General features: G+C 29.4%; 1 protein-coding gene across 1 annotated transcript; it reads left to right on the plus strand.

Moving 5' to 3' along the window:
- Nucleotides 1-5,248: 5,248 nt before the first annotated feature.
- On the plus strand, nt 5,249-11,771 carry LOC109809242 (AT-rich interactive domain-containing protein 6). Its single transcript, XM_020372491.3, has 13 exons — nt 5,249-5,407; nt 5,812-6,646; nt 6,759-6,798; nt 7,839-7,891; nt 8,425-8,470; nt 9,024-9,116; nt 9,540-9,647; nt 9,756-9,807; nt 9,895-9,976; nt 10,185-10,251; nt 10,330-10,380; nt 11,032-11,124; nt 11,376-11,771. The coding sequence occupies exons 2-13, from the start codon at nt 5,850-5,852 to the stop codon at nt 11,475-11,477; spliced, it is 1,584 nt and encodes a 527-aa protein (XP_020228080.1). The 5' UTR covers nt 5,249-5,407; nt 5,812-5,849; the 3' UTR covers nt 11,478-11,771.
- Nucleotides 11,772-23,270: the final 11,499 nt, after the last annotated feature.

The following is a 23,270-nucleotide window of genomic DNA, read 5'->3' on the forward strand; positions in this document are numbered from 1 at the left end:
CCCGCGCGGATATGGGATGGGTATGAGGCCAATTTTCATCTGGCGAGACGGAGGCGAGTTTACTATTACCCGCCCCATGAGGCCCCATTACCATCCCTGGATTAGAGTAAGAGTATAACAAAATAAAAATAAAAAAATTGAAGTTTTGTATTGACTTTTGCAACCCCAATTTAAATTTAAAAATATCAAATTTTAATTCATGCTCAAACCCAATAAAAGATAATCAATATGAGCTTTTGCATGCAAAAACTCAGACTATGCTATAACTGGATTAGGTAAAAAAATGTGCAAAAATTTAATCTATAATTTTTTGTTACGATGATAGATATTGATACAAAATTTAAATTCTACAGAGAAAACTACCAAACCAATACTTTTATCAGTGATTTTCTTTTCATCAACAAAAGAAAATTCATTAATTAAGAAAATAAAGGATACAAAGCTACCCAAGCCTTACAAGATCAAATTTAAAGTCTACAGAGAAAACTACCAAACCAATATTTCATATATTCTAGGATGACAGTAAAAGTCTCTGCTCATTGATAAAATTTGTAATGAATTCTTTTAAATAATTTAAATGAATATCTACTTAATAATACCGTGAAAATGAATAGTAACATATCCACAATTTAAAATATTAAAAAAACTAATTATATATAAAATAATTTAATTTAATTTTTTAACTTAAATATATGTGCTATAATTATTTATTTTAAGTAAGATATATAAATTATTTTTAATATAAATATATTTTTTAAAATTATTTATTTTTAGTTTTATTTAACTTCTTATATTTTTTTAAAAAAGTTATATGTGATCAAATAGTCATAAATACTCATATATATATAATATATATATATATATATATATATATATATATATATATATATATATATATAATAAAAATCATAGATATCCACTATATGAATAGTTTAACTAAACAAAACATGTGATGGGTGTTATTATTACTTGTTTCATCGCATCCCGTAAACAACCCTAATAATATATCCTTTTTTTTTATTGGTGCTTATTCCCCTTGAAAAATTGTAAACACACAAAATAAATATTTTACATTTAATAAGATTTTTTCTTTGTTAATCCCTGAAATATCTAGAGCCGACCCAAGATTTAACGCGGCTGAACATCGAACATTCAATAAAATTTGAATCCAAACATTTGGTTAAGATGATTGTGGGCTCATGTTACCTGCTATACCGAGTGGAACAAAAACAAAACTAGATTAATTTTTTTTTTTCGTCCCTGGAGTAACCTGCTCGCTACGTTGGAGACATATCAAAGGGATGAATCCTTGACCTTGCTTAAGCGTGAATTAACCCTTACCGTTGAATCACACTCTTAGAGTTTTGAGTCTCTTAACCTATTATTAGGTGTTTCGATAATCTCATACCACTATGAATATATTTTATTTATTTTTAATTATCTAAAAAATAAAATTAATTATATTAACACATCTATTTATTTATTTTATTTTTTTTATGAATCTTACACACGTAATTAACTGTACATGTGTGCAGGGGTGAACCGTGAACACCAGGTTTAAAACTCAATCCAGACTCTTAACAGTAACAGAATTACACACATCGCATGCCTTCGTAAATCGCATGACTAAATTACAGACCAGAAAATATATCATCATGAACCATGGATCAAAAAATATTATCATGAATCGAAGGGTTTATCAGTCATCCATTAAGAAAAAAAAAATGTAGAACCCGCTCCCACCACAATTATCGTAAATCATGTCAATTGAGACAGAATAATCTTTGCGATACACCTATATTCATTCGAGTAAGACTATATTTTTTTAAAGTATATTTATTTTATTGGATTCAAGATTAAATTTTAATATTTAAAATTCAGCCGTAATACCAGTCGGACGTCTAAATTAGTTTAGCCTTTTAAAAAGACTTGTCATAAAAAAATATAAAAAAATCTTATTTTACCATAAATAAAATAACAATTACAATACATGCGTGAATGATTATAGCTTGATTGAATAGTGCTGTAGGCAAGTGGAACATGGCATCCTATAGCATATTGAGCCCCCAATATGACCATATATATGTGCCAAAAGGTGAGACCTAGAGTGATGCTGATGCATGGTTGCTTTGTTGCCATGCATTAGTAATTTAGTTGGTGCAATGCATCTATAGAATCTACAACTATGGTGCTGCATGTCCCTTAAGTACGGGTCTGCAAAAATATTTCCAAACTAATCAACTTTATAAAAACTATTCCATTTATTGATGGAAACAATTTAGTTTGATTCAATTTTATAAACAAATTAATTTATATATGAGTATAATATAGATAATTGAACACTGAATCAAATTAAATCAATCAATTTAAAAAAATATATATCATTTTTTTATAACAAAAAATGAATTGATAATACTTTATAAAAACCAGTTATTAATTAACCGATTATTTTTATTATAAAATGAATTAATTTGATTTATTTAAAATTTTCAAAAATCCAATTCATAAGCAATTCTACCGATAACTATGACAATTGATTAACCACTATTTCCTTTAGATATGCCATAAAAAATGGGGCTAAGGCTAACAAGGATGGCCTTGCATTTCTTATAAATTATCCTCTATATTTATATTTCAGCAGTGCTACTCATTGCCACACAGAAATATTTCATATTATCTTTTTTAAAATCAACTCTTTTTTTCTTTTAAAGTTTTATCGGGTGTTGATGCTGTCAGTTTTTGTCCACCATCTTAACAATTGTTTAGAAAAAGGTGGAAAAAGACATTTATCTGGTCAAGTTCTCCAACTTGTATAATTTTTTGAGAAATTCATCATCGTATGCAAGATTTTGAGATCGTATATACATTCACCTACAAAATTATTTTGATTACTTACTACGTGGGTGAATTCAATAAAAATATAAAATAATTAAAAAAAAAAAAGAAAAAAGTTTTTGAAAATTTATTGAGTAGTTCCATGTAAAAAAAAAAAAAAAGAAAGAAAAAGAGTGAAAGAGAGAGATTTTGTTTCACTACAATCTAAAGTCTCACATTAATATATATATATATATATATATATATATATATATATATATATATATATTTTACTTGTTTTACTTAGTGTTGAAAGTTGTAACCTGAAGAAAAGTTGAAACGAATTTATCAAGAGTCGTCATCTTGAAGGTATTTATATCTATCTTTTGTGTGTCTCTTATTTTGTCAGTGCTCAAACTCATGATTTTGTCCATGTATCATTGAGTTTTCACAAGTTCACCTGATTTCATGCAAATACGATTGTGCATGTGCGTGAGTTAACATGTTTTTAACCCTTGAGATTATAAGTTTACAAGTCAATTAATTGAAAGTTTGATAATAACAATAATAATATATTTTTTGTGTCTATCTAAATATTTTATTTCTTTACTTCCCGGTTACCTCCCTACCTAATTTACAATATTCCCCACTACTTACGCTACTTGTACAAGTTAACAACCTTTAATTATTATAATTAGTTATTTAATTAAAAGATTTAAATTATGCAATGACTACTTTGTTTGAAAAGGGTTTAGAGCTTAATGTCATGATTATTTTCATTTTGTTGTCTTAATTATTAGTATCTTCCAGTAAATCTCTTACGGAGTTATTTAATTAATCCTACTTTTCCATTTAATTAAGTATTTTTATTTTAATTATTATGTATATATAGGGAAAATATATAAGAAATGGTCTAGTAGTTGAGAATTTTTGGTTAATTAACACAATATCTTAAATTTAAATATTATAATCGTCATTATATTAAAAAAAAAATACAGAGAGACACATTGCGCATTATACCTCAACTTTTGAATGATTTAAAAAAAAAACAAATGATATATTGTTAGATTATTTTTAATTTAGTTATTCATTTCTTTTTGAAATCTCTTAATTAAGAAGTTTTTTTTTTTGTTTGTCTTGTACTCTTAGTTGATTATTTGTCGTCTCTTGATTCAATCAATTATGTTAGTTTATATTTTTATTTCAACAGTCAATTTTATTTATCGTACGTATCGCACTCAAATATTTTCTGTAACAAGACATTGGGTTCCGCAATTAACCTATCTCTAGTGTAGTAAATTTCAAAGTTTTTTTTTTTTTAGTTATCATTATTAGTATCAATAGTAGTAGTTGTTAAGATTTTTAATGCAATCTTCTGAAAGGTCGTAATCAAGGCACTAGAAATATTGAATTTTGAATTGAACAAGATGCAACTATAAATCCGAATGTGATTAAGTTTCAAAGGGATATTTAATGCCTCAAATAATAATAAAATATTTAAAGGAAAAAACAGGTGCAATTCAACTTTTAATTGCAAAAGATCTTGATCCCTCAATTAGAGCAGGATCTAGTACACAGTTTGGCATTTTGCTCGTATTTCTTCATTGGGTAAGTCATTTATAAGTACGATTTTATGAATTTTCCACGAGACTTCTTTGATTTAAACAAGTATGAGTGATCTTTACATAATCACTTCATTTTTTAACAAAGTTTTTCTACAATGGGTTGAGATTCACAAATAAAACTCGAATAAGCGGATATTGATTTTATAAATGCAAGCATATGTATTTTATTTTATTTTTATCAATCAAAATTATAATCACAATAACATGTTTCAAACATAATACACTTAATTTTTTTTTTTTGCAAAATATTATAAATTTTCTAAATCAATTAATTATTACTCAATAATAGCATAATCATAATTCTAAAGTATATATCAATTGGTTGAACTAGTGAATTAATTAATCAGTTCATAAAAATATCAGAATCATACTTATTATAGTTGAATTAGATATTGATTATTTATCTTAGGATTTTTTTCCACAAATATAATTTATATAATGTCTCACAATTAATAATTAATGAGTAATTTGTATTCATAAAATGTAATGATTACTGAAAATAGATTATTTTAACACAAACCATACAATTAATAATTAATGACTAATTTGTATTCAGGCTTGATCTCTATCCCATGAGTTAAACACAAGTCTTATACTGTAGTTTATATTTCAACGTCACATTGATTGTTGAGTATTAATGAACAAATATTTTGGGCTTCAACCCAACAATGCTTATGATGTTTGGGCCAGTTGTTAGGTCCAAAATGCCCACATCGTTTCGGAGTCCGGGTAGCAACGACGTCGTATCGTCGAACCCGGCAGTTGCGCGGCGCGTGGCGCGTGCTACCAAACACATCAAAATCTGCCGCTTCAACCAGCAATTTTGTGCTGGGCTGAAAATTCCTGCAGAACGCAGAAAAGAGGATAAACAATTAGGGTTTTTCAAATTCAACACATCTTCGTTTTCCACTTTAGGACTATATTCCTGCTCATATTGTTGCCTTACCCTCCAATTGCAATTCGAACAGGTAAATGCTACATTCCGTTGTTTTTTTCGTTCTTCTTTTTCCTTTTTATTTATTTTTTTTCGAATTGATTTAGTCTTTTCACCTGAATGCCTGCAAAGAGCACTTAGATAAGCAAACTTTTCGGCTTTGTGAATTTCACAAGCAAATGGTTCTGTGGCGCCTTTTTCATTTTTTAGTTGCGGTTAATTAACCATGATTGTCTGCACTTTAGTAATGGCTAGGGTTTAGTTCTTAGGGTTTAAAACGTTTTTCCCTCCTTATTTTTCAAATTTCCACTTCTGTTTATTTTTGTATTTTTTTGTCTGCATTTCTTTCGAGTGGGAGGAAGCGGCTGACATATAAGTTTTTTTTTTTTTTTTTTATGTTTCCTCGTTTTCTGAAAATCCTGTGATGGCTTGGTGTAGGAGGTTGTTGAATTCTCATGCACAATTGAAATTGGCAAATGAGTGATGCAAAAGAAAACGAGGAAGCTGGCCAAGGCGTACCCTTGGTCATGGAGGAAAACCAGCAGTTGGTTGATGCAAAGGCTCAAGTTCAACCTGAAGCTGCCTCTGCTCCTGATACAGTAGAGGACACTTCGGATCATGTTGAAAGTGGGTCAAATCATGTTGAAAATTTGAAGGAAGAGCCACCTGCTGAGGATAAAAATGTGGAACTCGAGGCTGTTTCTGAGGGAATTCCACAAGAGGATGTTCAAAATGCTCTACACTCTCTTCCAGTAGAGGCTGATGCTCAGATTTTGAATAGGAACGAGTGTGAAGAAGCTTCTGGTGCGAAGTTGGATGCTGAAGAACTTCCCCAGAGTAATAAGGATGTTGAGAATAATGATAATACTTGTCAAAATAGTATTGGTGATGTTGAAATGGCTGAGGAAGTGAAGCCTGAAGCCTGTGGAGTGATTGATGGTAAAACTTGTGATAATGGCAACCCCATGCCTGCAAGTCATAATGAGCCTGCTACACCACAACCTGCTCTTGCTGACACAAACACCGAAATTATGAATGTATTAGAAGTTGAAAATAAGGCTGATGAAAAGCAAGCTACCGAACCCGCAGATAATGGGAATTCAAACTCAAAGCACATGTTTTTCTTGGATGCTGACCATTCCTATGATGGTAATGAGTCAGGAACAGAGGAGGATCAGTCAGCATTTATGAAGGAGCTTGAAAACTTTTTTAGGGAGAGGAGCATGGAATTCAAACCTCCCAAGTTTTATGGAGAAGGACTAAATTGCCTTAAGTGAGTTATGCATGTTCATTCTAAAAAATTTCTTATCTTTAAATATGACATAAATACACAATTCTAAAATATTATCACTTTGGCCTAATTCTTAATTACTAATTAATATAAGGTTGTGGAGAGCTGTAACGAGATTGGGTGGCTATGATAAGGTATTCATTTTTCTCTTTGCATTCTCTGCTGAATCACTGTTATAAAATTACGTAGCAGATTTTGGATGAATGATTATATATAGTAGAAGTTCGTTGTAATTTCGCGTAGTGATTGCTGGTTAATCTTGTTGACACTCATCATATGAGCTGTCTAGCATGAAACATGTTCTTTTTTTCACTTCTGTGAAATGTCGGTGCCTGCCGTGGGAAGACAAATTTTAATTGTGCAAGTAAAATAAGGTGAAAATACATGCATAGACGCACATATACAGGGCAAGAGACTAGTGAGCTGTGTAAAATTTAAATTTTTATTAGTAATTTGGCATGTTGATTTCTGTTGAAAAACTAGCTGAATTGTTGTTCATTCCATATATCTCAACGGGTATTTACATAGTACACATCCCTATTCTAGGAAAGCCAACTACATAATCAATCTGGCAACTAATACCTTGAGTCCAATTCATTAACTCCTAACTGAATCTGGAAAATATAAACCCTGTAAATACAAGAAATTGATATCTACTGGCTATACAGGTTAACTATTCCTTATATCAGTATGTGTTGTACTCTATTATCATTGTGTAGGTGTTTATGATTGCTAGTAGAGTATGAAAAACAACATAAATCAAAATATACTTGGAACATCCTAGATTTTGATATTTAAGATTCTCAGTATCCTACATTGTATGGATGATAGCATTCCTAACATTGGAATCCAAGATAGTGGTTTCTTACTTAGTGGTGTGAAGATACCAGCCTGCCAAATACTCCCTAATCCTGAAATCTATTTTTGTCCGTGTAGTTAATAAATGGTTTCATTGGTTTGTCATGATACACCTATTCACTTGTATAATTGCTTAGTTTTCATCAATTTAATAGATTTCATGTGATTTTAGTATTTTACACATGGTGAGCAAAATTTCTAGGGGTTGTTTTGGACCCAAATTAACTTTGATTACACTCTTCAGTTTGTTTATATCAGATCACCTGTTTTGATTGTTTCCTAGACATACACCTGATTGGCTTATATTTATGAATAGGTGACTTCATGTAAGTTATGGCGGCAAGTGGGCGAGTCTTTCAAACCTCCGAAGTAAGGGCCAACCTGCACTTTCATGTCTTGATCTTGTATATGGCTCTGAAATCAAAATATCTTATATAGCAGTTTTATATTTGTGCCTTTTGTCTCTTTAAATGTTATTGACCGAGGTTTTGATATGGATTCTGTCTATTTTGCCAAGTATTGCCACTGTCCAGTGATAGTCTGTATTGGAAAGGGTCCTGAGTGAAATTGAAGTGTTTGTTAAAGTTCTAAGAGTCAATGGAACAAAGAGTGGCGAATGCTTCTATTGAACTATGAATGGTTGATTTAAGGAAGCATATTTGCTTAGCTTTGAAGCAGTTGTTTTCATTATTTAAGGCATGGATTGCATGTGGTGTTCCAATAATTCTTCACTGTTTTCAGCCTTTCCCCAGACCCTATACAACTGCACTTTTTAACCCTTTCTTTTCCTTTTTGTTGGGTGGGTGGGGGGTTGGGGAGGTTGTTGGAATGCTGTGAGCTGTTTGAACGGAATTGATTATACATAATATATTAATACTGTTCTCTGTTTTCAACCTATGCAGGACATGCACCACTGTCTCATGGACTTTTCGGGGATTTTACGAAAAGGTGATTGTACATTAATAAGTTATACTGTAGTTTATTTATTTTTTATTGATTGCTTTCATTAATTACAAATATAATTTATATCTGTGCTTGGTTGATGTTCCTTTAAAGCTTATTATTAGGTCTGTTGTTTAAGCTTGAATATTGGCTTTTGATGTAGATAATAAACATTTTCCTGAATTGCATGGACAATGTATTACATTGTTCTCATTCTTTTTCTGGCTGTTAAGAGAATTCATGCTATGACCCTATAGAAGGAGATTTCATACCATTTACGTAGTCCTTGTGTCTAAATTTTTTCTCAATTTGTTTAATACTTAACTGTGACATGGGATACATTTTCTATTTGGTTGCTTTCTCACGGTTGACAATAAATATGTAGCTATGCTTGATTTAGAGGTTAATATGATGTATAGGTTTATTTCATTAGTATTTTTCCTATTTTCAAAATGTCAGAAAATTGTATCGGATATTGTGCCTTTAGAACTTTGTGGTCTGTTAACCATGCTTATTTTACCATTACTTTATTATTGCTGTTTGTGATATCCTACACCAGGCACTTCTTGATTATGAAAGACATAAAATAAAGGGTGGTGAACTGAATGTGCCTATTGCTTCTCATCCAGAGCCTATAAATATTGAAAATCAGGTGATGTACAATTTTCATTTTTGTGTTATGTAGCTTGAGCAAATATATACAGGCCCATTCTAGTCAAATTTCAATATAAGAGATGGGAAATTATTGGAGAATCACATTCGGCATCACCATAATTTCATTAATTTCCTGCCTTTGGATCTAGCTTATTTTGTATTCCGAACAACTTGTAACCAAGGACATTCTTAGAGAGCTTTTTGAATAAAGAAAAGTAATTTTTTTCCCAAAATTAATAAAAATCAAACATGCACATACATACTATGACTCTATCAGAGTGCAATACTGCAATCCAGTAAATTCATCCTTTAGTTTTGGTGTGCTCTGCAAGGGGAATTGAACTATGATGGTTCTGTCAGTTTTCCTGTGGCCATTAATCAATTTGTTTTACAATCATTTTTAAATGATTGGCAAATGCAGGCTTCAGCATCAGGTAGAGCCCGGAGAGATGCTGCAGCACGGGCTATGCAGGGTTGGCACTCTCAACGTCTTCTAGGAAATGGTGAAGTTAGTGACCCTATAATTAAGGTCTGGTACAATTTTGAATTGTTGATTTTGTTCTCTTGAATTCTTTTTCATTGTCTGTTACTCTTTTTCAACCTACATATAATTGTTTAATACTTTTGTTTTTCTTAGGATAGGAATACTGTGGCTGTGCAAAAGCGTGAAAAGCAGCTTAAAAGCATCAGTATGTCCTTCATCCTATTGCTTTCATTTTTAACAGTAGCAGGTGTTAAATGATTCTAAGTATTGATTATTCCCCCTATTGACTCAGATTATGTCAAACGTAAGAAACAATCATCACCTTACATGGATAATTCCGTCAAAGCTGCACGCACTAAACCATCTAAACCACAGTTAAGATCCGATTGCATCATTTTCAATATCCCTTTTCGACTGTTTTGCTTACTCAATGCTAGCTTATATATTTGTCTAGTTAATAAGTGAATGTGTTGCCAACCTGTTGCTTTAAGCCTTTACTTAAAAATAGAAAGTGTTTATTTTGGCACTTAGGTTTTCTTATCTGCTGACCTGTCTGCCTTTGTTCGTTTGTGTGGCTGCTAGATTGGATACAACTGTGATTGATATTGGACCTCCTGCTGATTGGGTAAAAGTCAATGTACAAAAAACTGTAAGATCTCTATCTTGTGTTCAAGTAGCATATAAGTCATGTGTCATTACTCATCTCAACGAAAACTCTTCTCTGCAGAAAGATTGTTTTGAGGTATATGCTTTAGTTCCTGGCCTTCTGCGGGAAGAGGTATGCATTATGGTTGTTATTGTTTCTTTTATCTGTATTAATCTGTGTTGTGATGAAAATTAAGCATATGATTTTTGCTATTTCGACCCCACCTTTGAGAGGAACTGAGGAAGTTGCAATATGCGAAATTCAGTGTATATAAGAAGTTTACCTGTTTATATTCTGGAATATTCCTCTATAAGGAGAAGTTTACCAGTTTATATTCTGGAATATTCCCCTTAAACCTTGAGCCGAGAAAAAAAAGAGGAAAGTTGTTTATCTGATTTTTTATGAATTGCTAGATGTTGTATGTAGATCAATGGTAAATTCGTATAATAAAATTATACAACAATGATAATGTTCATACTTCCATATAATAAATTTATACAAAGGCTATCTGTAGTTTATGAGCTACGTACATAGAACCCTTGAAAAGTTGTAGGTGTAAGTTGAGATCTGAACTAGCCATTTCATTAAGTGTTTAATTGATTGAGACTACATTTTCCTTTTCTAGCCTTCATTACTTGTAAGGTCTGTTGAAATTTTGCTTTCTTTATTGAAGCTAGTTTAGCTTTGATGCAGTAAGCTATAAGTTTAAATGCATAATTTGCAATACTGAAATGGAATTGTGGATAATCATGTTTATAATATGCCACACTTTTTGAAAACCAGGTCCGTGTACAGTCAGATCCAGCAGGACGCTTAGTCATAAGTGGTGAGCCTGAGCATCCCAACAATCCTTGGGGTGTGACACCTTTCAAAAAGGTATATATATTTTTTTTTTCAACAATGAAAAGGATGTGTCTATCAAAATATTACTTTGCTTCACTAGAACTGCAATTTTATTTTTCGGATATTCCTAGTTGTATGTAATCGATACAGTAAAAGGCTCACTAAATACTAATACATTCAATACTTGAACCTTTTCCCCCACATTTTTTTTTGTTTCTGCATGATTCTTCTGGCGCATTACTGGTCCCTTTATCACTCTGACAAGAAGAATTTTATGAATTCAGGTTGTCAGCTTGCCCGCAAGAATTGATCCTCATCAGACTTCTGCAGTGGTGACACTGCATGGGCAGTTGTTTGTTCGTGTCCCATTTGAACAATCAGAATAGTGGTCGCATATGTTTCATGCCTATCTCTTTGACCACGATATGTAGTATTAGTATAGTTGACCCGGAAACCATTTAGAAGATATATTTCTTCCTGTAAAACTCATCCCAATTTCTAGTTTAGTGTAACATTTATTTCATGTTTGAGTTCACTTAAAAATCCTCGTAAATGATTTTCTCAAACAATACTACTTAACCTTGTTAATATGAGCTAGGTAGGATTCTGTAATTGCCGAGGATCAATGTTGTAATATAGGAATTTGGATAGTGAGATTTCATTAAACTTTTGATCTTTTATATGTTGCTTAATCTGCTCTATTTGCTCCAACGAAAATTATCTGGTAGGATTTTTTTTAAGTGTAATTTTTCTAATATCAACAAAATCCCTATCCCATTACATAAGGTGGGTTATATAGGTCGCTATACGTCGTTAGAAATGGTTTAGACCAAATTTTAGGACTGTTTGGCTTGTGGGAATTTCTTCCTGCACTCGACCATTTTTGCCGTGCACTTGTCAATCTTGTAAACTTCTCAAATTGCCTTTACTTTGAGAGTCCTTCTCGGATATCCAATTCGAAGGTTACATTCCAACGCAATCTGGATTTGTCTTTTCAGATTGTACAATCCGGAGTACTTCATTCCAGAAAAATGTATATCCGGAACACCCAATTTAGAATAATGTTTCAAATTGTTTGTTCTGAATAAACAATGATCGGGATTGGTTGTTCCCAAAATGGAATAATCTGAATTGGGTGTACATTTAACAGTTGAGAATACACATGTCGGAGAGATAAAATCATATCTGGAATGTGTTCTAGAGAGAGAAAAAAAAACATTTGGAATGTGTTTTGGAGTGATAAAATCAAGTGTTGTGGGGACTAAGTGAAGGATGAAGAGTGGGGGAAGAATAGGCGAACGGTGAAAGGAGATGGAATGGTAGTGTAGGCGTTTTAAAAATATAATGGGTGTATAGGGCAACTAAAAGGGTGCAGGGAGCAATTTTCGTAGCTTGTTAACCCACAAGCCCAACGTATGTAAGATGTAGTTTAAATGGGCCGAGTCCAAATAAGTCGGTGTTTAAACCGTTGCTCATGATATATACACCTTTATATATACTAGAGAGGCTGAGGTACTTCGTGTCACTAATAGTTATACATAGACAAATATTAGAAGTTGCGGATAGTTATTCAAAAATAATATAAGAATTTTTTTTTTTTTACATTATAAGAGTATAATGGTCTACTAAAAAGTGAAGACCAAATAGATGGTTACCAATCTCCTTTATAATATATATATATATATATATATATATATATATATATATATATATATATATAAGTATACCTCTTTTTTTTAAACAAATCCTAAAATATTCTTAACTTTGTTTTTTATTCTTTAATTTTTTAATTTTATACTTTCAACGGTTTAATTTAGCACCTTTTTTTTTATCATGTACCTCCTTTCCTTTTCTTTTTAATTTTCAAATGCACTCCTAGTCATTTTCCTACTCCTAGCCTATTTCAGTAGATAACTTTAATTCTTTCAATTTTTACATTACTTTCCTCCTTCCACCTCTTAAAGTTTTCTCGCGCACTTAACCCGTAAAACTAGTATATGAAGATATTGTAAACACTTGGGATTTTCTTGACAATTTTGAAGGTGTCAAGCTAGACACATGCTTTTTTCTCGAACATTCCTTTTCCCTTCACACTTCTAGAAATCTTAACATTAATTTCAATATTTCGAAAAGTATTGTTTAAAATTATATTTTTAACATACTTTCATGAAGTACTTTTTAGAATATTAAATTTACTATTCTGAAAAGAACTTTCCAAAATTATATAAAATAAAATACTTCAAAAAGATACTTTTCAGAATAGTAAAATTAATGTTCCGAAAAATATTTTTTGGAAGTGTGTTATTTTGTATAATTTTGAAAAGCTTTTTTCAAAATATTAAGTTTAGTATTCTGGAAAGTATTTTTTAGAAGTATGCTAAAAACACAATTTCATAACACTAATTTTCTTCTAGAAAGTATTCCTCATCTCCTAATTTAAAAATAAAATAGTTACAGATGATGGAGAAATGAATAGTAAGATAAAGAGAAGAAAGAAACTAAAAATCTTCATGAGATAGTGATAAATGTTGAACTTTGATTGCTTAAACCCATATACCCACCCACTACAAGGATTACAAAGAGAGAACTTGAGAGAATCTTAAAGTTCCCAATTGTCCATAACTGTCTAGATATATATAGGTGAAAATAATTATAAATTCTGCATGCTCCTTTGGCATTTATAATGCCAATATAACCCTTATAAGAACACTTTGTAGATAAAAAAAACATTATCCTGACTTTCTAAAATTATATAATGTTGAGCTCGATATTGTTGACCCTAAAAACATTTCTTACAAATCTTTACTCAAGATATTCTAATATCCATGATTATAACAAAGTGAGTCTCCAGCAAGCCTCAAAATTAGGAAGACTTAACACAACATAAAATATAAATATACACTGCCAAAATTGCAATAGTAGTACATTAAGAACTTATTGAATTTATATGAAATGAAACATACTCCAATAAGAATATTAAAACACTAGTTTATTCCTGAATCACACAATTAAAGTATTTTTCCTGACATATTAATTAACACTAAAAAAACTTTAACATACAAACAAATTATTTTGTTGATAAATTAAATCACAAAAAATTATAATTTTCTATATTTTTCAATTAGAAAAATAAATTGATTATTTTATATTTTTCAATTATATGTAATACAGCTTCGTGCAACCCACAAGTTCCTAATTAGTTATCATTCATTCACTCACAATAAAGAATTTTTTTTTTAAACACATGTTTGTTAAATGCTAATACAATGAAATAGTTCAGGTTCAAAAGTATGAAAAGAAAAATGGATTTGTTAATAGATGTATTAACTATTAAGTGTATTAGTAATATGAGCATTTATTATCTTTTATTAAATAATTTAATTGCATAAAAGTTTTAAATAATTTATATTTTAGATGCAACAAATACTTTATTTTTGTTCAGTACTTTTTTATCCTTAATTAAAACATCTTCTATACCAAATTTCAAAGAAATAAACTAGAAAATCATATGTTTTTCAATGTTATAATTATTTTTCCCATCAAGAGTAAGCTGTTTAATGCCAATATGGATTGATTCAATAGAAAAGTAATTTTTCTCTGAAATGTTTGTAATTTAATTCTTGTTAAGCCTGTGGAATAACTTTTAAAAGTCTTTGCGATGGCTTAGATCATTAACCCAACGACAAGCCTTCTTTTATATACTTTTCTTGTAAAAAGAGTAAAAAAAAATAATTTTATCAATATCAAAGGAAACCCTTAAATAAATAGATGATAATGGTCAACAATCGTACAAATGCAGCATTATCATTGAACACATGACTCAAATCAGAGCCTTTAAAATATAATAGTATAGACTTTATACGGACCTATTACTTTCTATTTTCCTCTTGAAAAAACGTTATTTCATTATTGTCTAATAAAGTTCCGTGCTCGTGGGAAGAAAAAAAGAAAAGCATGTTTGTTGTCAAATTTCATTTTTTGTTTTGTTTTAGGACTCAGTATTCTTTTAATTATTACATATTGACTTTTGACACCTCTTAACAAATTTAAACTTGACTTTTTTTTATGGTCAATGATGGTTTTCAATTCTTTGATACATTTTCTTGCAAACTTAACGTTTTAAACTAGACGCGAAACCACGATGTGTTGATGTGTTGTGCATTTAAGAATTATAAAAATTTCATCATACAGAAAGAGAAGGATCCAAGTTACTCCCAAAGTAATTTATAATCTATAATATAAAAGGGATTAGAATTTTTTTGTTGTTGTTGTACATATATAATTTTATTTATGTAACTAATCTTTTGTAAATTATAATTTTTATTTTTTTTATTGTTTTTTAAACTTCATGCCATAACTGCTCGATCATACATTCAATTAACCATCTATTATTGTATAATTTTTATTATTTTTTAAAAGATTCAAAAAGGTACAAAACACTTTTTTACGCTAATTTTAAATAAAGTTATTTCTATCAATATTTTTTTAAAAGTAAAATTAACTTTGATCGTGTAGATCAATTGATTGCAAGATTATTTTAATTTAACTTTTGATCTTGCATTTGAGTCCTAAATATACAATTACATTAAATATCAAGAAAAAAATTATTTTGTCTAATATAGTGTGTGTTCTCAAATGGTTTTTAAACTTTGCAAACTTAATATTTTTAATTAAAAAAATTATTTGACGATTAAATAATTAAATTTTAATTTATATCATGAGTTATTATTTCCACTCTATGTTACTAAATATAAGTTCAAAATGATTCAAACTATTAATATTATTTATTTAAATCTTGTATATTAACATAATAGGTAAACCTTAACACAAAAATTAAACGATATAATATAATTTAAAAAAAGAAGAAGAAAAAAATGGGTTAACATACTGAACTACCTCAACATGTCATCAACCTGTTTTGTGGTGGGACAAGCAAAGTGGATCACAAACGGGTTGAAGGGTTCAAAATCTCAATTCATCACACCAAAAATGGATCAAAATGGATTGGCATAACGGGTTCAACCCTTTTTATTATCTATATGAAGGTGGTCATTTGAAGTCTTTGTTCGCACAATAAAATAATCTTCTATTTCAATTTTTAAAGCTTCAATTACTTTCTTTTTGTGATATTTTTCTTACATAGAGGTTATTATTGTACTATGCTATAAAATTATCTCCTGTTTCAATTTTCAAAACTTGTATTACTTTCTTTCCAATTGTTGAATGTCTGTATTTCTGTTCCCAGATACCTAAATGTACTTTTAACCGAAAGCAAATAATTTATTGCTTCTCCCAAAAACGTTACTTTGGAAAAAGTGCAAAGCCAATTCAATGATATACTAAACATGCTATAAATGCTGAAGCTCCTCATTTTAAAATTAAAAATTGTCAAAACACAGCCATGATGTAGTTTATTACTATAGTTATAGTCTTTCACATTGAACAATTAGCGTAACGAAAAAAGCATTGTACCAAAAGCGTTTTAAAGAATTGGATTAAACACACTCTACTTGGATAATCTTTGGTGGTTGTCTGACTTACAAATAATAAGTAGTTCAGAAGTCGGCACTCTTTTGAATATTTGCATGTTAGTTGGAATTAAATGTGTGAGGGTAATGGATAACCTGATACGCACAAAACAACGTTTAAAAGAAAAATATTATTAAATAAGATATGAGATCCATCACCACTACAACAAAATTTGTTATTAACAACAATTATTTAATGACAATAATTTAATTATATTAATGACTAATATATAAAAGTCATTAAAAATGTATTTATATTACACTAAAATTTACTATTAGCAATAATTATTTATTAAAAAAACTTAAGTCCCACATCGATTTGAGATAAGATAATTAAATAATATATAAGTGAGTAATAACTATTATCTTACAGGTTCATTTTATAGGGTTGACTCCTAGCTTACTATTTTAAATTGGTATCAAATCACCCATTATTTCCAAATTCAATAGTGTTATAAAACAATTAGAGAGTAACTTAGACAAGACAATTAAAAAATATATAAATAAAAGATAACCCTCATCTTACAAATCTCACATCGAGTAGAGATAAAAAAAAAGTATATAAATTATGAATTTAGAAAAGAAAATTATAAGAATAAATTATTTAAAGTAAATGAGACAATTAAAAAAAATAACTTTTAATAATAACCTTTAAAATGACTACTAGAATTGTCACTAAAAAAATAAGTTTTTCCGACAATTTAGTAGATTTTTACTAGCATTTTATATAAATGTCGGTAATAATATTAGCGATATTGGATACATCAGCCTTTATTTAAATGCTGATAAAAAAAATAATAGCTATTTATATGGCCGCTAAATAATAAATTAATTGGCACAAAAAATTAATTTTGGTGTAGTGCACGTTTTATTTCTTCGTCTACCTCCCTCAGTAACTTCATTTATTTCGTGTGCATGATCTATATCTGGTATTACTTCTACAAATTTAATTTTTGTTTCCCTACGTAAGTTCATAGGGCATGTGAAAATTCTGAATTGGAGAGACTTGATGATCATTCCACATTCCTATCTTAAAGTTCAAAATGAGCAAATAATTATAATGACATTAATGATTATTAATGAATAATTATAATAATAGTTTACGTGGTGGGTGTTAAAGATAACACAAATTTTCAATGAAAACTGTGGATGAGCTACTCTTTTGGAAGATTAGTGGATCTTTTGACAAAATCCTGTAGTAATTAAAGGCATCATAAATCCGAGGGAGCATTTGGCCTCAAAGTTCGTTATTATGATTAAAGGTAAGCAGCAATCAAACAAATATTTAATGGAACACACAGGGAATTCATCACATTCCGAATAAGAAAAGCCAGCCACTCTACCATAAAAGGCCAATTCAAAAGTCAAACGCTGTTAGACTAACAAAGCTTGAACAAATCATATTATAATATAATATAATATAGGCTAAGCAACTCATTTCCGGAATCTCACCAATTTCTTACTGATTATCATATTCCTGTGGCTCTTTAGTCACCTACTTTGAAAAAGAATAGATGCCATTTTTCTCTTTTGCTTATTTCCCTTGGCCCTACCACAACAATCAATGATTCAACACCAAATATGTTTTATTGTTTATAATCCCTTCTTAAATTACTTTTTTCACCATAGATATATTTAATTTATTAAATCTAAGACTAGTCACATTCATAATCCTGTAATTGTTGTTGATTAGAAGAATTATTACACATAACAAATATTCAACAAGAAATTTTTCACTAAATAAAATATTCTCATAATATGTGAATACAAAATGTCACTATTATGTAAATAACATGTCAGGTCCATCTTATATTTAAACATGCATAAGTTTTCAAGTTTAGTCCCGGTTACATATATTACGCCTCAAACTCCTTTGTCTTTGCAGCACCAGACCGTCCAAACTTTCAAAAGAGTCCAAATCCACAAATTTCCAACCTTCTTCCTTCATTCTCCTTCACACCACACCCATCATTACCTTACCATCCAAAAAGTCACCCTCCAACCTTATATATTTGTACACAACTAAGGTTTCTTCCCACAATCTTTCTCTACAGCATAAGCCAAAACATGGGTCATATGAGTTACAATAGGGTTAGCAGTGGAAGAGGATCATCTTGCCATGGAAAATGCAGAGGGTTTAGGTTAAACCTCAGAAGGCTTTACTTTCTGCGCTTAAGGAAAAGGTTCACCTTCTTGCTCAGGCTCCTTGATAGGTGGAAACTGTCATATTCTCAGGCTCTTCAGCTGCTGAAGAAAGTGTTCAAAAGAAAAAGTGGCTTCAAAAGAAACTACAGCAACAGCAGCAGAAGTGTTTTGGTGAGAGATGAAAGAATCAAGGGTCAAGGTGATTATAGGGTCCCATCTTATGGAAGGAGTAATTCTTTCTATGCAGAAGCCATTGCAGATTGCTTGGAGTTCATCAAACGAACATCTATTTCTTCCATGGACCAAATTGAAGACCCAGTTGGCCATATTCAAGATAGAAACTCGTGACTCCTTTTGTTTTCCTTTTGGTAGAGAAAATCAATACGCCATATTAGCTTCTTCTTTTTTTTTGGTGTCCTCTTAAAATTATTATGAATTTATCTATCTTTTTTTCTTTCTTTTATTTTCTAGGAAGCAATGAGAAGATATAGGTACTCCTCTTTCTGTGTATATAATTTCGTCGGAAGTTTTGCATCTGTGTAATGGGTTATTTGTAAACAAGTGTGAAAATTCAAAATTGTCATAACTTGTAAAATATTCTTCCTTCAAATTAGAATTTTCTTTGAACATTATAAAGATTTATATTTTCCTTTCTTTTTTTAAGTTCAAAAGAATTGTATTTCGAGACTCAGTAGGATGAAATCAGACATCAAAACTCAAAGAGCGTATACGTAAGTATATACCACATATTATGGTCTTTATCAACAGCGAGAACCGTAGTCTCATTCTTGTGGGATATAATAAGTCCATTGTTTACCGACTAAATAAACTTTTGTTTATAGTTTATTTTCCTTGTAGATGGCAGGTAGCAGCTGCTGAATGGGTCATTCTTCTTATTAGTTGGTACATATGAAGATTCTCAAGCTGATATTATAATTACCGTATTACACCTAACGCTAAAATCGTGTTTTTGACTAATCTAAACCTAAAGTAAGTCTAAAGAGAAGATTATTGTTGACATTAGAAAGATGGTGGCAATCATATCCCGGAAATTGTACTCTTTTCCATGTTGATAATTTAATAGACATGAGTTGCATTCTTAGCCATATTAAAATGAGAAAATTTTGTTTGTATATTACTATTGATGCTGATTAGATATCCACTAATGCTTAGCTTTTGAGCTAATAAACTAGGGTTTTGTTGGTGGGCCATGGTGTGGCTGCTATGACAAGGCCATGTTGTGTCTAAATTGGCTTACAGGTTGGCTCTACTTACCGACCCTGTCCTAAATAATACGGGCTTTCAAATCCTAATACCGACCATTCTTCCACAATATCGTTTCATTTGGATCTATGACGACACAAGGTTTTTGTTTTCTTGTTGGTGTAGCAGTGCAATGTATTATGGATTCTTATAATAATGTTAAAAAATTAACTTCAAGTAATTATGGTCATTATCAAGTTCTTTCAATGATGATTGAATTAAAAGTTAAATAAAACATTTGTTATCTTCACAGTTTTCCACGGTGATTGTATACTATATATCTTGTCTACCCATATACAAAATGTTTTTAAAGAGAAAACCAATCATTTAATTAACTAATTATCTATGTTTAATTTTTTTTAATTATTGCCTGCTGTACACTCATAAAAGTTACTAGAATGATGATTTGAATTCCCTTTGAAGTTAATTTTTTCATTATCCACGTTAATATCTCAAAATATGTTTTTAATGCATTAAATTCTTTTAATATATATCTCAAAATAGGGAGGTTATAAAAAATCTAAAAAATTAAAAAGTATTTTTTCCCGAGTTTAAATCGTAACTTTTTTTTATTTCTTGTTTTGAGAAATAAATTTGTCTTAGCCTCTTACATTAACTTTGTTAGATTAAATGTTGATGTGTTGTTTATGATCGACATTTCATCGCTTATGATGTCTTTTCGTTCTAAGTGACTTAACAATGTCACGTTATATGTTTGAGAGATATAAAATAAAATCTTACATATTTAGATAAACTAAAACTCTAGTATTAAAAAAAAATCTAAAGCTTATATAAGGGATTAAAATCAAATGTTGCATATTTAAAGAGATAAAAACATATTTTTTATTATCAAATATTAATTTAGATATGAGCTAAGTTAGGTTGCATATAGAATTTACCTTTGAAATTACCATCCATTTGATGGTTTTCTTTTAACTTGTGTCGGGTATTACCACTTCTATAATACCCAATAATAGAAGCGGTAATAGTAAAAAAAAATGGCCCAAGTCCTTATCCATTTTACCACACAGCAATCTACATTTTATTGCTTGAATGATGTCATGATTGTATATAAGTGGTCCTGAATAGACAATTTTCTCCTAAATATATTACTGACCAAATAATAAAATTTTAGAAAATATATCTGTTGTCACATACTAGAGGATGCCAATTCACAAAAGACACTGACGGACAAAATATCATCCCGCAAGAAAACATGATAGAGAACTTACAATTAGGAACATTCAGACACATTGGACATTCACTGTGCATGACACCAATGGTTTTCTTTCATTCAAATTTGTATTGATTGGCTACTAGGATTGATGCATTACTTTCATACCTAGTAGATGCATCCTTTTTCCCAATTAATTCTTAGTCGAAAGACTCGAAACTCCAAACCCTTACGATTTTTTTTTTCTCATTGAAAAATAAGAAAAAACTTAAATTTCAAAACAAGTCTTTCACATATCTCTTGTTGATATTTGGATCCTAAGTAAGGGTGTTTAAGAATTTGGATAATCCGTAAATCCAAATTAATTCAACTCAACCCAATCATTTTATTTAAACTTTTTAATTTTTTTTTAAAAAATTTAACTCAATTCATTCAAGTTAATTCATGTATAAATAAGGTAAAAATATCGAGTTTTAATTTTTAAATCTACTTAATCAACCCAATATAACTTGTACATATAAAATTTCATTAATTTTATTATATAATATATATATAATGATATATATTTTAAATTAAAAAATACAAAAGTACTTAACACCTTAACCTAACCTCACACTACGCATCATTATCTTACACAAAATCAAAAATACAAAAAAAAAATCTCAAATTTATTTTCCTATCAAGTTTTAAATTAGGCTTTATATAACAATTTCTTTTCTGACCCGTTGTTTTCTCACTACCACCAACCAAGGCATTCATCTAGTAAATGGTGTTAACTAAACTAATTATTCTATCATCTTTCACTCTTTACATTGCACTTTTTTCTTTTTCTAAGTAAGATGGAAATAGAAATATATTATATCTATACAAATAGAGTTTGTCAATTAGTTTTTAGCAAGAAAAAAATTATGTTTTTTTAGTAAATTTTAAACAATTTTTAATGGTTAAACTCAATTAATTTAATTCATTTATGATCGAGTTAATTTGATTTGAGTTTGACCAAAAAATCACATAAGTCCAATATAATCCAACACATAATTTTGATTGAGTTGGATAGACAAACCTAACTCGAACCACCTCATGAACATTCACAATTCTAAAGAGAAGTTTCAACTGTGTCATCTCTTATTCTATGAAAAAATGAGTAAGGTAATTGCTATACTTTAATCTTCTAAATATGTAAAACTTTAATTTTAGTCTCTTTAAATACATAAAAATAATTTTGGTTTTAGTCTATTTTAAACATAAGATGCAGCATCATTGAGTCACAACAACAAAAAAAATGACATGTAATAACTGATGTGGTGTTTAGGGGTATGAAAAAAACTAAATAAACTAATATAAATTTGAAATTAAACTGCACTATTTTTAAAAATAAGTAATTTAAAAAAAAAAATCAAACGACATTGTTCATATAAAATGAATTTTAAAAATCAAATTGCATCAATAATTAGATTTAGTGCATCGGTGCATATTTTTTTAAAAAATTAAATTAAATTAAATCAAAATAATTTATTTATGTTTTTTATATTCCACAATTTAATAACTTACAGTATCGCATAAAATATTTAAATATAGCTTACGATCATTGTGTTTTTTATTTTGCTTTATTTTTTTTACCTTTTGATTGTCATTAGACTATTAAAATAAATGATAATTATTAAATCATGTTTCATAGTTACTTTTTCATACGACAATTATAATTTTTCAATACTTTTAAGTTGACCTCTATGATTTTGTTTGTGTATTTTTTTTTTCAATAAAATAAACAATTTACTATCTTTTATGATGTATTTGTCTACTTAATTAGTTGTTAAGTTAAATATCTAACTAGTAAAATATTTTTAATTTGTTTCTAAAGAGTACATTAATTATAACTTTGTTCACAATTTTGGAGAAAAAACTATTTTCTTTCTTAAGAAAATTAGTTCAGTCCTTAAAATCAGTTCAAAATTTATTTGATTTTAAATACAGTTTATAAAAGTAGTTTGATTTTAAACTAACTTATTAGTATGATTTAGATAATTTATAAAACAGTTCAGTTTAATAAAATAGCATGGTATGATTCA

Source organism: Cajanus cajan, chromosome 11 (genome assembly GCF_000230855.2).
Source record: "Cajanus cajan strain Asha chromosome 11, NIPB_CcT2T_4, whole genome shotgun sequence".
Taxonomy (NCBI): Eukaryota; Viridiplantae; Streptophyta; class Magnoliopsida; order Fabales; family Fabaceae; genus Cajanus; species Cajanus cajan.